The following is a 13103-nucleotide window of genomic DNA, read 5'->3' as shown; positions in this document are numbered from 1 at the left end:
GTGAACAGGAAGTACAGGAGTGGACTAAGTACGCACCCCTGAGGGGCCCCCGTGTTGAGGGCCAGCGTGGCAGATGTGTTGTTGCTTACCCTCAGCACCTGGAGGCTGCCCACCAGAAAGTCCAGGATCCAGTTGCAGAGGGAGGTGTTCAGCCCCAGGGATCCTTAGCTTCATGATGAGCTTTGATGGCACTATGGTGTAGTCTATGCTGAGCTGTAGTCAATGAACAGCATTCTCAAGTAGGTGTTCCTTTTGTCCAAGTGGGAAACGGCAGTGTGTAGTGCAATAGAGATAGCCTCATCTGTGGATCTGTTGGGGTGGTATGCAAATTGGAGTGGGTCCAGGGTGTCTGGGATGATGATGTTAGCCATGACCAGCCCTTCAAAACATTTCATAGCTACATGTGGGAAGTTAATGTTCGCTCTTCTGATGTCCAAAAGCTATTTTCGGTCATAGGAAACAATGGCGAAAAGATTATGTAAAAAAAAAAGTTAAGATCAGCAGAACCCCCCCCCCCCCCCCCCCCCCCAAAATAGCATAATTGGCCAGGAGCACACTATACATGCAACACAATTTTAAGCACACTACATTTTAAGCACACTACATTTTAAGCACACTACATTTTAAGCACACTACATTTTCTTTAGGAAATGTACTTCTCTAGTTATTATAATTTGTATTTGGAAAGTTATTCCTCCTACACCGTTTAAACTAGAAAAATAATTTAAACGTTAACGTGCAGATCGGTGTGGAATAGTGTGCTTGTATACTTTTATATACAGTGCCTTTGGAAAGTATTCAGACACCATGACTTTTTCCACAATGTGTTACTTTACAGTCTTATTCTGAAATTGATTTTTTTAAATCCTCAGCAATCTACACACAACACCCCATAATGACAAAGTGAAAACAGGTTTTTAGACATTTTTGCAAATGTATTACAAATAAAAAACAGAAATACCTTATTTTCATAAGTATTCAGACCCTTTGCTATGAGACTCGAAAAAGAGCTTGTGTGCACCCTGTTTCCATTGATCGTCCTTGAGATGTTTCTACAACTTGATATGAGTCCACCTGTGGTAAATTCAATTGATTGGACATGATTTGGAAAGGCACACACCTGTCAACATAAGGTGCCACAGTTGACAGTGCATGTCAGAGAAAAAACCAAGCCATGAGGTCGAAGGAATTGTCCGTAGAGCTCTGATATAGGATTGTGTCGAGGCACAGATCTGTGGAAGGGTACCAAAACATTTCTGCAGCATTGAAGGTCCCCAAGAAGAGCTGTGTATCTTAACACCAGAGCTGTGTATCTTAACACCAGAACTGTGTATCTTAACACCAGAACTGTGTATCTTAACACCAGAACTGTGTATCTTAACACCAGAACTGTGTATCTTAACACCAGAGCTGTGTGTCTTAACACCAGAACTGTGTATCTTAACACCAGAGCTGTGTATCTTAACACCAGAACTGTGTATCTTAACACCAGAACTGTGTATCTTAACACCAGAGCTGTGTATCTTAACACCAGAACTGTGTATCTTAACACCAGAGCCATGTACTGTATCTAAATACACGACTCTGGGACTACACTTTTCAAAGTAAGATGGCCCTGTTGCCTTTATTGACAGACAGTAAAGGCTGCCAGTTGCCACAGATCCGCATATTATCTTGCTTCTATATAATATGATCGTTTTAATTACATATCCAGAGCTCCTATTCTTCTTCAGAGTAGCCAGAGTAGTTCCATGATCACTACAATGACTCCTGACTTCCACCTTGTGGTTGGCTGTTGAACATACACTAACAGTCTCTTTGTACTGAAGAAATCATTACAATCATATTACATATTTCAGGTCAGCCCAATAACCTACATCCTGCTGACTGTTGTAAACATGATTGTACATGTCTGTTCCTGATCTTGCATATTCATAGACTTATTACAAAGAGGGTCTATATATATGTTCTGAAACCTCTCTACTTATTATGTGTATATACCTGTCCCTGTTATCGTATCCCTCAGCAAATCTAAGGAAGTCTCTAGAATTTGCTCGCCTGAAGTAGAGTATCTTATGATAAACTGTAGACCACACTATTTGCCAAGAGAGTTTTCATCTATACTTTTCGTGGCTGTTTATTTACCACCACAGACGGATGCTGGCACTAAGACCGCACTCAGTCAGCTCTATTAGCTCTATCTAGCTTTCTATCAACATGTTGAATGTGCAACCAGAGGGAAAACATTCTAGATTCCCTGTACTCCACACACGGAGACGCGTACAAAGCTCTCCCTCGCCACCAATTTGGTAAATCTGACCACAATTCTATCCTCCTGAATCCTGCTTACAAGCAAAAATTAAAGCAGGAAGCACCAGTGACTCGGTCTATAAAAAAGTGGTCAGATGAAGCAGATGCTAAACTACAGGACTGTTTTGCTATCACAGACTGGAACATGTTCCGGGATTCTTCCGATGGCATTGAGGAGCACACCACATCAGTCACTAGCTTTATCAATAAGTGCATCGAGGACGTCGTCCCCACAGTGACTGTACGTACATACCCCAACCAGAAGCCGCGGATTACAGGCAACATTCGCACTGAGCTAAAGGGTAGAGCTGCCGCTTTCAAGGTGCGGGACTCTAACCCGGAAGCTTATAAGAAATCCTGCTATGCCCTCCGACGAACCATCAAAAAGGCAAAGCGCCAATACAGGGCTAAGATTGAATCGTACTACACTGGCTCCGAAGCTTGTCTTATGTGGCAGGGCTTGCTAACTATTACAGACTACAAAGGGAAGCACAGCCACGAGCTGCCCAGGGACACGAGCCTACCAGACGAGCTAAATTACTTCTATGCTCGCTTCGAGGCAAGCAACACTGAGGCATGCATGAGAGCATCAGCTGTCAGCATCAGCTGTTCTGGACGACTGTGTGATCACGCTCTCCGTAGCCGACGTGAGTAAGACCTTTAAACAGGCCAACATTCACAAGGCCGCGGGGCCAGACGGATTACCAGGACGTATGCTCCGGGCATGTGCTGACCAACTGGCAGGTGTCTTCACTGACATTTTCAACATGTCCCTGATTGAGTCTGTAATACCAACATATTTTAAGCAGACCACCATAGTCCCTGTGCCCAAGAACACTAAGGCAACCTGCCTAAATGAGTACAGGCCCGTAGAACTTACGTCCATAGCCATGAAGTGCTTTGAAAGGCTGCTAATGGCTCACATCAACACCATTATCCCAGAAACCCTACACCCACTCCAATTTGTGTACTGACCAAACAGATCCACAGATGATGCAATCTCTATTGCACTCCACACTGCCATTTCCCACCTGGACAAAAAGAACACTTATGTGAGAATGCTATTCATTGACTACAGCTCAGCATTCAACACCATAGTACCCTCAAAGCTCATCACTAAGCTAAGGATCCTGGGACTAAACACCTCCCTCTGAAACTGGATCCTGGACTTCCTGATGGGCCGCCCCCAGGTGGTGAGGGTAGGTAGCAACACATCTGCCACGCTGATCCTCAACACTGGAGCCCCTCAGGGGTTCAGTCCCCTCAGTCCCCTCCTGTACTCCCTGTTCACCAGGTACGACTCCAACACCATCATTAAGTTTGCAGACGACACAACAGTGGTAGGCCTGATCCCCGACAACGACGAGACAGCCTATAGGGAGGAGGTCAGAGACCTGGCCGGGTGGTGCCAGAATAGCAACCTATCCCTCAACATAACCAAGACTAAGGAGATGATTGTGGACTACAGGAAAAGGAGGACCGAGCACGCCCCCGTTCTCATTGACGGGGCTGTAGTGGAGCAGGTTGAGAGCTTCAAGTTCCTTGGTGTCCACATCACCAACAAATTAGAATGGTCCAAACACACCAAGACAGTCGTGAAGAGGGCACGACAAAGCCTATTTCCTCTCAGGAAACAAAAATTATTTGGCATGGGTTCTTAGATCCTCAAAAGGTTCTACAGCTGCAACATCGAGAGCATCCTGACTGGTTGCATCACTGCCTGGTACGACAACTGCTCGTCCTGCGACCGCAAGGCACTACAGAGGGTAGTGCGTACGACCCAGTACATCACTGGGGCAAAGCTGCCTGCCATCCAGGACCTCTACACCAGGCGGTGTCAGAGGAAGGCCCTAAAAATTGTCAAAGACCCCACCCACCCCAGTCACAAAAAGGCTTCTCAACAGTTTTTACCCCCAAGCCATAACAGGTAATCAAATGGCTACCCGGACTAGACTCTTTTGCGCTGCTGCTACTCTCTGTTTATCATATATGCATAGTCACTTTAACTAGACATTCATGTACATACTACCTCAATTGGCCAGACCAACCAGTGCCCCCGCACATTGGCTAACCGGGCTATCTGTATTGTGTCCCGCCACCCACCTCCCGCCAACCACTCTTGTACGCTAATGCTACTCCCTGTTCATCATATATGCATAGTCACTTTAACCATATCTACATGTACATACTACCTCAATCAGCCCAACTAACCGGTGTCTGTATGTAGCCTCTCTACTGTATATAGCCTCTCTACTGTATATAGCCTCTCTACTGTATGTAGCCTCTCTACTGTTATAGCCTCACTACTGTATATAACCTCTCTACTGTATATAGCCTCTCTACTGTATATAACCTCACTACTGTATATAGCCTCTACTGTATATAACCTCACTACTGTAAATAGCCTCGCTACTGTTATTTTTCACTGTCTTTTTTACTGTTGTTTTTATTTCTTTACTTACCTATTGTTCACCTAATACCTTTTTTGCACCATTGGTTAGAGCCTGTAAGTAAGCATTTCACTGTAAGGTCTACACCTGTTGTATTCGGCACAGGTGACAAATAAACGTTGTTTTCTTATGCAGTATGAATGGTTATTGTGCATTATAGCCTATCAGCTTCTAGAAACAAAACATTATCATTATAGTGACCAAATAGAATATCGATAAATGATCATCACATCAATACAATTTAATATTTAAAAAACACTGATTGAGCAAAATGCATAGACATTGTTTGTTGAGCAATCTTTTAGAGTAGTTGCCTCAAATAGTACCTCTAGAAGAATTCTTTAGCCAATGGTTACAAGCCACGATTTTCATGTGTTAAGTTTTACATGGAAGACGTCTATTGGGAGAAAATGTCCTGTAGATTGTGAAATGTCCTGCTGCTATTGGCTGTGTTTTGTGCGTGGTGCCCTATGATTGGTCCGTCTTGGGGGGGGTATTAAAAGGGGTGCTTTTGTTGGGGGAGCTCGAACTTGTCATTCTTCCTTGTCAAGGCGTCGGTGTGTGCGTTGATACGGTTGAGGTATAGGTTGAGACCCACGTCTTTTGTCTGAAGATCATTTTAACAAAATGAAGCGGATTTGGTTTATTGGGCTGCTCTGTGCGCTTTTAGCATTCGGTGAGTATCTGAGGATGTTTTTATTTTTATTAACATCGCTATTAGCGGTGTCTATCCATACGAGCTAGCATTTGAACTTGATTTCCAAGCTCACGATCCAGCCATCTGAATCGTGAGCTTGTATTTCACCTTTTTAATAGTTAGATATGGACACCACTATGCCTTTATTTATTTGTAATCATTTGGGTTTTATTCATTGAATTTGATTCTTGGAGATTTTCTTACTGCTTCGCACGTTTCTGGAAGTTTCCTTGTAAGCTAAGCAAACATCCTGTTCCTAGCTAGCAACCACAGATCAGAACGGCTAACGGTAACGTTAGTTAGCCTTGGCTTGCTCATCCCATCTAGCGGAGCTAGTTTGTGATATCTGTATTTCCTGTAATTTTGGTTACCTAAAGAATACAGCTAGGTATATAGCCCGTGACTGAATTATACAAAAAAAATTCTGTCAAGTTGAATAGGCCACATCTCCTTTTTGATTTGCATGCGACTCTTGTTGTTTCAAACTCAAGGTAGCTAGCATCTTCAGTTTGTAACTTAACGGGAAACTATATATTTTGTTCTTTCATATTAGTCCATTGTTGACAGTCCTAAAGTGTTTTGTTTGTCAGCACTCAAGCTTTCAAGATGTGTAACACTCAAAATACAGAAAACCATCCCTGTATGATGTATTTACGTCATATGATGCAAAATGTATCATACGGGATGATTTCTGTATTGAGTTACACATCTTGAAAGTCCCCAAAAATGTTTTGTCAGCACTCAAGCAAAGGTCTACAATATACTAAATGTTTTTGGGTTGGAGTTTTCCATGAACAGTTTACCTGTCAGATTCACCTTCTCTGCTAACTTGAGTGGTGTTTCTATGCAGCATCTGTGAGAGCAGAAGATGAACTTGACATCGACGGCGCTGTGGAGGATGATCTGGGAAAGAGCAGAGATGGATCCAAGACGGATGACGAGGTGGTGCAGAGGTAGGTCAGGGAGAAACCTTAAAAAGAAACCAGACTGAGGGGTGGTCCCAGCCTCATTACTGATGTGTGTTTGGTAGTTGCACAGATCCGACGCAATTGTTTGGGAGGAACCTTAAAGTAAAACATGACAGAAGTCGGCTACAGGGGGAAGAAAGGTGACAGTTCGGTATGATGCACTGACCTGTTGAATGTCATTATTTCTCTGTCTCTGTCCTCAGAGAGGAGGAGTCTATCCAGCTGGACGGGCTGAACGCAGCTCAGATCAAAGAGATTAGAGAGAAGTCGGAGAAACATGTCTTCCAGGCAGAGGTCAACCGCATGATGAAACTCATCATTAACTCCCTCTACAAGAACAAAGAGGTGAGTAGCGGTAGGGTTGAAGGATTCCGGAAACCTTCTCTTGTCCTCCTGTCTGTGTTGGATTTTGAGACGGTTAATATTATGACTCCAGATTGTAGAGTCAGTAAAAGTTGAGTGGATTCATTCATAACTAACTCAAGAGGTTTATGTTATTAACAGTAACCATCCTGTCCTCCTGTCTGTAGATCTTCTTGAGGGAGTTGATTTCCAACGCCTCTGATGCTCTGGATAAGATCAGACTGATGTCTCTGACCAATGACGATGCACTGGCCGCCAACGAGGAGCTCACCATCAAGATCAAGGTGTGTTTCATGGTCACGTCCTCAATCTCAATTCCTCGCACTCTTATCAACCGTACTGGAGATGGTCCTTCCCCTTGGACCTTCTTCTCCAGTGTGTTTTGAGACTATTAAGAGGAATGGAGGAAATTTGAATTGGAGAAAGGGTTAATCTTTGAAAGAAATTGACTGATATATTCTGCTTTGTAAGACATGGAAATTATTACTAAAATATCATTAGGACTTCTGAGGTTGAGCTCACCTATTCTCTTCATGTTCTCCCTAGTCTGACAAGGAGAAGAACATGCTCCACATCACAGACACAGGTGTTGGCATGACCAAAGACGACCTGATTAGAAACCTGGGTACCATCGCCAAGTCGGGCACCAGCGAGTTCCTGAACAAGATGACAGAGGTTGAAAGTGAGGGCCAGTCCACCTCAGAGCTGATTGGACAGTTCGGCGTGGGCTTCTACTCCGCCTTCCTGGTTGCTGACAAGGTGATTGTGTCTTCGAAGCACAACAACGGCACGCAGCACATCTGGGAGTCTGACTCCAATGAGTTCAGCGTGATCGAGGACCCCCGTGGAGACACCCTAGGAAGGGGCACCACCATCACGTGAGTGTCTCAGAGTACATTTGTTATGTTTACATATTATTCATTTAACAGATGGTTATCCGGAGCGACTTACAGTTGATAGCTAGGTGAGACAACCACACATCAGTCATAGTAAGTACTTCATTTTTTGGTACTTCCAAAAGTGAAAACTGGCAGTCTAGACAGCCACAAGCAAATGCTCCTAGTGTTTAAAAGTTTTTGAATACCAGGCTATGGTATTCATACAGTGGCCATGAATTAAATGAACTTGTGTAGCGTTGTAAGATAATACAGGACAAAATCCCTCAATGATATTCAAAACACGAAGTACCATGACATTGACTCAATCTGTATTTTGACTGACTCATGTTTTGACACTAACATGGTTCTATCTGGTTGTCTTTTTGATTGGTCCAGGTTGGTGATGAAGGAGGAGGCTACAGACTACCTGGAGCTGGAGACCATCAAGAACCTGGTCAGGAAGTACTCCCAGTTCATCAACTTCCCCATCTACGTCTGGTCCAGCAAGGTATTGGAGTGGAACTATACTATTTTTCCTGTCCTCTCCTTCATCTGCACTTAAAGCAAAATAATTTACAGGTGGAAACAATATGGTGGAATCAAGCTTATCCTAGATAAAGAAGAGGAAGGGTTTGAGACCAGTTTGTCAAAGGAACAAACCATGGTGAACCATTGTAGCAGTGAGCTGTAGGAATAACATTTTTGCCATTTTTCCCTTCTCTTCCACCTGTCCAGACTGAGACCGTTGAGGAGCCCATCGACGAGGACACCGAGGCAGAGGAGAAAGATGCCACTGAGGATGAGGTAGAGGTGGAGGAAGAGGAGGATGAGAAGGAGGACAAGCCAAAGACAAAGAAGGTAAAAACAAACACCTTGACTTGTTTTTTATTTTCCCAAACTTCTCCTTCTGTAACAGTTCCATTTATTTAATCTATTCAAATGCTAACACACATAATACAACTTAGTTAGCAATTGGTGTCTTATTTTGGATGTTTTTGACTTTTTAAAACTCAAAACCACTTCCATGCCTTTGGTCCAGGTTGAGAAGACTGTGTGGGACTGGGAGCTGATGAACGACATTAAGCCCATCTGGACGAGGCCAGCCAAAGAAGTGGAGGAAGACGAGTACAAGGCTTTCTACAAGACCTTCTCCAAGGTATGCAGTCTGCGACCCTGACTTCCTTCCAGGGACTACTTCCTAGCCAAAGCATCCATTTTAGTTTGCTCTTCGGAGTCTAGACTGGGTTAATGTGAAACCCTTTGACAACTGTTGACATGAAATGGGCTTTATAAATATCTTTTTGATTGATTTTGTCGCTCTCCCCCATTCAGGACACAGACGAGCCCCTGTCCCATATCCACTTCACAGCCGAGGGTGAGGTCACCTTCAAGTCCATCCTGTTTGTCCCCGCTGCCGCCCCCAGGGGCATGTTCGACGAGTACGGAACCAAGAAGAACGACTTCATCAAGCTGTTTGTCCGTAGAGTGTTCATCACTGATGACTTCAATGACATGATGCCCAAGTACCTGAACTTTGTCAGGGGAGTGGTGAGTGAGCCTTACATAGCTTACGTTATAGAACCAATCTAAGACTTGGTATAGCAGGGTTTAAAAATAATAATCTGATTTGGAATTGACCCTTGACCCTGCTGTACAGTTAAATGATTGTTAATTTAATGTTATTACTTTCTCTAAGTGATTTATGATTGTTTTATTAGGTGGACTCTGATGACCTGCCCCTGAATGTGTCAAGAGAAACCCTGCAGCAACACAAGCTGCTCAAGGTGAGCCTCTCTAATTAGACAAGTGATCTGTTTCGGGTCAGTTTGGTGCCTAATGAAGATATGACTTGTTGTTAACCATCGTAGTGAATGATGTGAGCGTAACTAAATGTTCCTCCATCCAGGTGATCCGTAAGAAGCTGGTGCGTAAGACCCTGGACATGATCAAGAAGATCGCCGAAGAGCAGTACAACGAGAAGTTCTGGAAGGAGTTTGGCACCAACATCAAGCTGGGTGTTATTGAGGACCACTCCAACAGGACCCGTCTGGCTAAGCTGCTACGTTTCCAGACCTCCAACAGCGACACGGTGCTGGCCAGCCTGGAGCAGTACGTCGAGAGGATGAAGGACAAGCAGGACAAGATCTACTTCATGGCCGGGACCAGCCGCAAGGAGGTGGGTAGTGTTACACTGTATAGGCCACTTAAGCTGCCGCGGTGGCCTGGTGTGGCAGTGGCCATACGTAGAGATGGAGAAGCGGGACCAGATATACTTCATGTCTAGAACTAGCTAAAAGATGTGAAGAGTAGACTGAACTGGATTCATTTAAAAGCAATCCTTTTCTGAGATTCCCGTTTACTTTCCATCTTATTTTGAACTCTGTCTTCAAATGACGTTAAGGAAACCTCTCTGAATGTAACTACTCAGCTGGTTCCCATCTGCTCACTACCCCGTCCCCTGAGATGTTTGCAGATCTTTAAGGTGTAAGCAATCTAGTGGAATTGTAGGTCAATGTTCCTCCTAAACCCTAGTCTTCCCTTGTGTAATGTCCTCATCCCCCAGGCGGAGTCTTCTCCCTTCGTAGAGAGCCTGTTGAAGAAGGGTTATGAGGTCATCTACCTGACCGAGCCAGTAGATGAGTACTGTGTCCAGGCTCTGCCAGAGTTCGATGGCAAGCGCTTCCAGAACGTGGCCAAGGAGGGCATCAAGTTTGACGAGAGTGACAAGGCCAAGGAGACAAGGGAGGCCCTGGAGAAGGAGTATGAACCTCTCACCACCTGGATGAAGGACAGCGCCCTGAAGGATAAGGTAACATACAGAACATGAAGGCAAAAGGTCAAACTTCAGCCCACTCGAGATAAGAAAAAAATATGTTTGGTTTTTCCAGACTCGGATTAAGTTTAGTGCTGGATAATAAATTTAAAAAAACATTCTCAAAGGAGACTCCGGACCTCAATGTTTTTGGATTAAATGATATTGTGGAAAACCTTTATCTATTTTTGCCAATGTGTCCTTTTTCTCTTGTAGATTGAGAAGGCCATCCTGTCCCAGAGGCTGACCAAGTCCCCCTGTGCTCTTGTAGCCAGCCAGTACGGCTGGTCTGGTAACATGGAGAGGATCATGAAGGCGCAGGCCTACCAGACCGGGAAAGACATCTCCACGAAGTGAGTGGTCACTATGTGCTTCTGTTTGATCTCCTCGAACACGTCCTCATTCCTACTTTGTGAAAGGCTCCAAATGTTGATATCATTGATTGATTTGATTTCAAGATCCTATTTGTGCTTCAGATGTCCTAATTCTCTTGCTCTGTTTCCAGTTATTATGCGAGCCAGAAGAAAACATTAGAAATCAACCCGAAGCACCCTCTCATCAAGGAGATGCTGAAACGGGTTTCTGTAAGTATTCACATAACCTGTAATACAAACCATGTGACATTTCTGTCATACTTGATTCTCAAGAGGGGGTGGGAGGGGCAATGAGGATCAAGCTAGAGAATGTCATCTTTCGTCAGCTGAATGATGTTTGTACATTGTGCTGCTCGTGGCGCCGTCATATCGCTGAGTGTTTAATTCTCATCCCTTCTATTTCTCTTACCTGCAGACGAATGGCGAGGACCAGACTGCCTCAGACCTGGCCATGGTGCTGTTTGAGACGGCCACGCTGCGTTCAGGCTACCAGCTCCAGGACACCAAGGCCTACGGAGACCGGATTGAACGCATGCTGCGGCTCAGTATGAACGTGGACCTCACCGAACAGGCATGTCACAGCCCTGCCAAATACACAGACATGAGCAACTCCTAAATTCTGTAAATGAGTGGTGCTGTAGCCAAGCTTTTCCCCTCCAGTACAGTGATTTAGGCCTGGCCAAGCACACTTGACTCAATCATCAAGCCCTCAATGACTTGAATCTGTCTTGTCTGGGGCTACAACATGTGCTGTGGGGGGAACTGGAGGACCGGAGACATGAAAGCGGCTGCTCAGGGCTTATCCCACCTGTTTGAAAAAGGAGATGCAGTGTTACTCTGACTAAATGCTGAGGAAACTAAATCTAATCCTGTTTTGCCCCGCCCCTTGCAGGTTGAGGAGGAGCCAGAGGAGGAGCCGGAGGAGGAGCCTGAAGAGCCAGCAGAGGATGGAGCGGCTGAGGAAGAAGAGGAAATTCCAGACGAAGAAGCGGTGAGTCTCAGATCACATGTTTTGGGAAATTACATTCATTCATGGTTTTATAGTTCAGAATTTTCTTCCCAGACACAAACACCCAAATGTTTGGTGGACCAACATGTCAAACTTGGCTTTGGTTAGCCAATACCGAGAGACCATGAGTTCACTCCCACTAAGGCCAACTTTGAATCATTGCTGTACCAGGCTTATATGCGCTCTGCACCAGAGGTGGCTGATCGGAGGGGCTATTGGGAGGGAAAGCTCATTGTCATGGCTGGAACGGTATCAAATGTATGGAAACCACATATTTGTTCCATTCCAATGAGCCCATCCTCCTAGAGCGACTCCCAGCAGCCTCTGCTGTGCCCAATAGCCTGGGGAAGAGGTTATCATTTGAATATTCATAATTTCAATTGATGCCTTGTTTTGCATGATTTAGTTAATGATGGTGAAACTACAACCAACCTCCCTCTCTCTGGCCAACAGGCAACTGACAAAGATGAGTTATAAAGCACTGTAAATGAGGGTGTAATGATGATGGACCTGTCCTGGAGCTGAGCCACAACAAAGGCCGAAGTCCTAACTGGAAACCCGGACCGAATTCCACTTGTGTTCATATTTGTTTCCACTCCATTATCTGTGTTAAGTGAAACAATAGTGAAATGTAGTGTGATTCAGTCTGTCTAGCCAAGACCACCTGCTGGCTAGGATACCCAACAGCTACCAATCAAGACTAGCCCGGTCCCACATCTGTTTGTGCTCTCTTGCCCAACAAATCTGGGACCGGGCTAAGTCGAGGCCATCGGCCACACTTTACTCACTCTGCGGAGGGTCCTGATGGGGCGAGATTTTTTTTAAGGCTGGTGTTTTTGTTTCTGTTTTGTTACATTCCTCATGATTGTAAATTTGTTAATATTTAACTGAGCTGGAAAAGATGTGATCGACACTGTCCCTTGATCCCATTGAATAAATATTTCCTTGAAAAGGGTCTACTGTCTGTGATGAATATAGTTGGACTCTTGGTACGGGTGAAGTTATACATAAACTAAATACATTTTATTGAATAAAGCGGCACATCTACAAATATGACCGAATACAACATGTCTAAAGAACATACTGTTGAGGCCTTCCCATTTAAAGATGGGCTCGGTGATTTAGATGCACAAAATTTAACTGCTTAGTGGGTCAATTAATCCGCTGTTTTGATCCATCCTGTTGCTACCATGCTGTCAGTGGGTTTATGTAGTAGGCTACAGGGAGTATATTATTAAAAGC

The 13103-nt window shown here is 44.5% G+C and overlaps 1 protein-coding gene across 1 annotated transcript; it reads left to right on the top strand.

Moving 5' to 3' along the window:
• Window positions 1-5282: 5282 nt before the first annotated feature.
• Window positions 5283-12816, top strand: LOC129861982 (endoplasmin-like). Its single transcript, XM_055933233.1, has 17 exons — window positions 5283-5436; window positions 6308-6410; window positions 6629-6770; window positions 6956-7072; window positions 7335-7666; window positions 8063-8174; window positions 8402-8524; window positions 8706-8822; window positions 8999-9214; window positions 9385-9450; window positions 9573-9842; window positions 10230-10475; window positions 10695-10831; window positions 10984-11062; window positions 11268-11423; window positions 11745-11843; window positions 12315-12816. The coding sequence occupies exons 1-17, from the start codon at window positions 5388-5390 to the stop codon at window positions 12336-12338; spliced, it is 2388 nt and encodes a 795-aa protein (XP_055789208.1). The 5' UTR covers window positions 5283-5387; the 3' UTR covers window positions 12339-12816.
• Window positions 12817-13103: the final 287 nt, after the last annotated feature.

Source organism: Salvelinus fontinalis, chromosome 9 (assembly GCF_029448725.1).
Source record: "Salvelinus fontinalis isolate EN_2023a chromosome 9, ASM2944872v1, whole genome shotgun sequence".
NCBI classification, from domain to species: domain Eukaryota; kingdom Metazoa; phylum Chordata; class Actinopteri; order Salmoniformes; family Salmonidae; genus Salvelinus; species Salvelinus fontinalis.
Note: the sequence above shows the minus strand (reverse complement) of the source record. Positions and strands in the feature narration are given on the sequence as shown.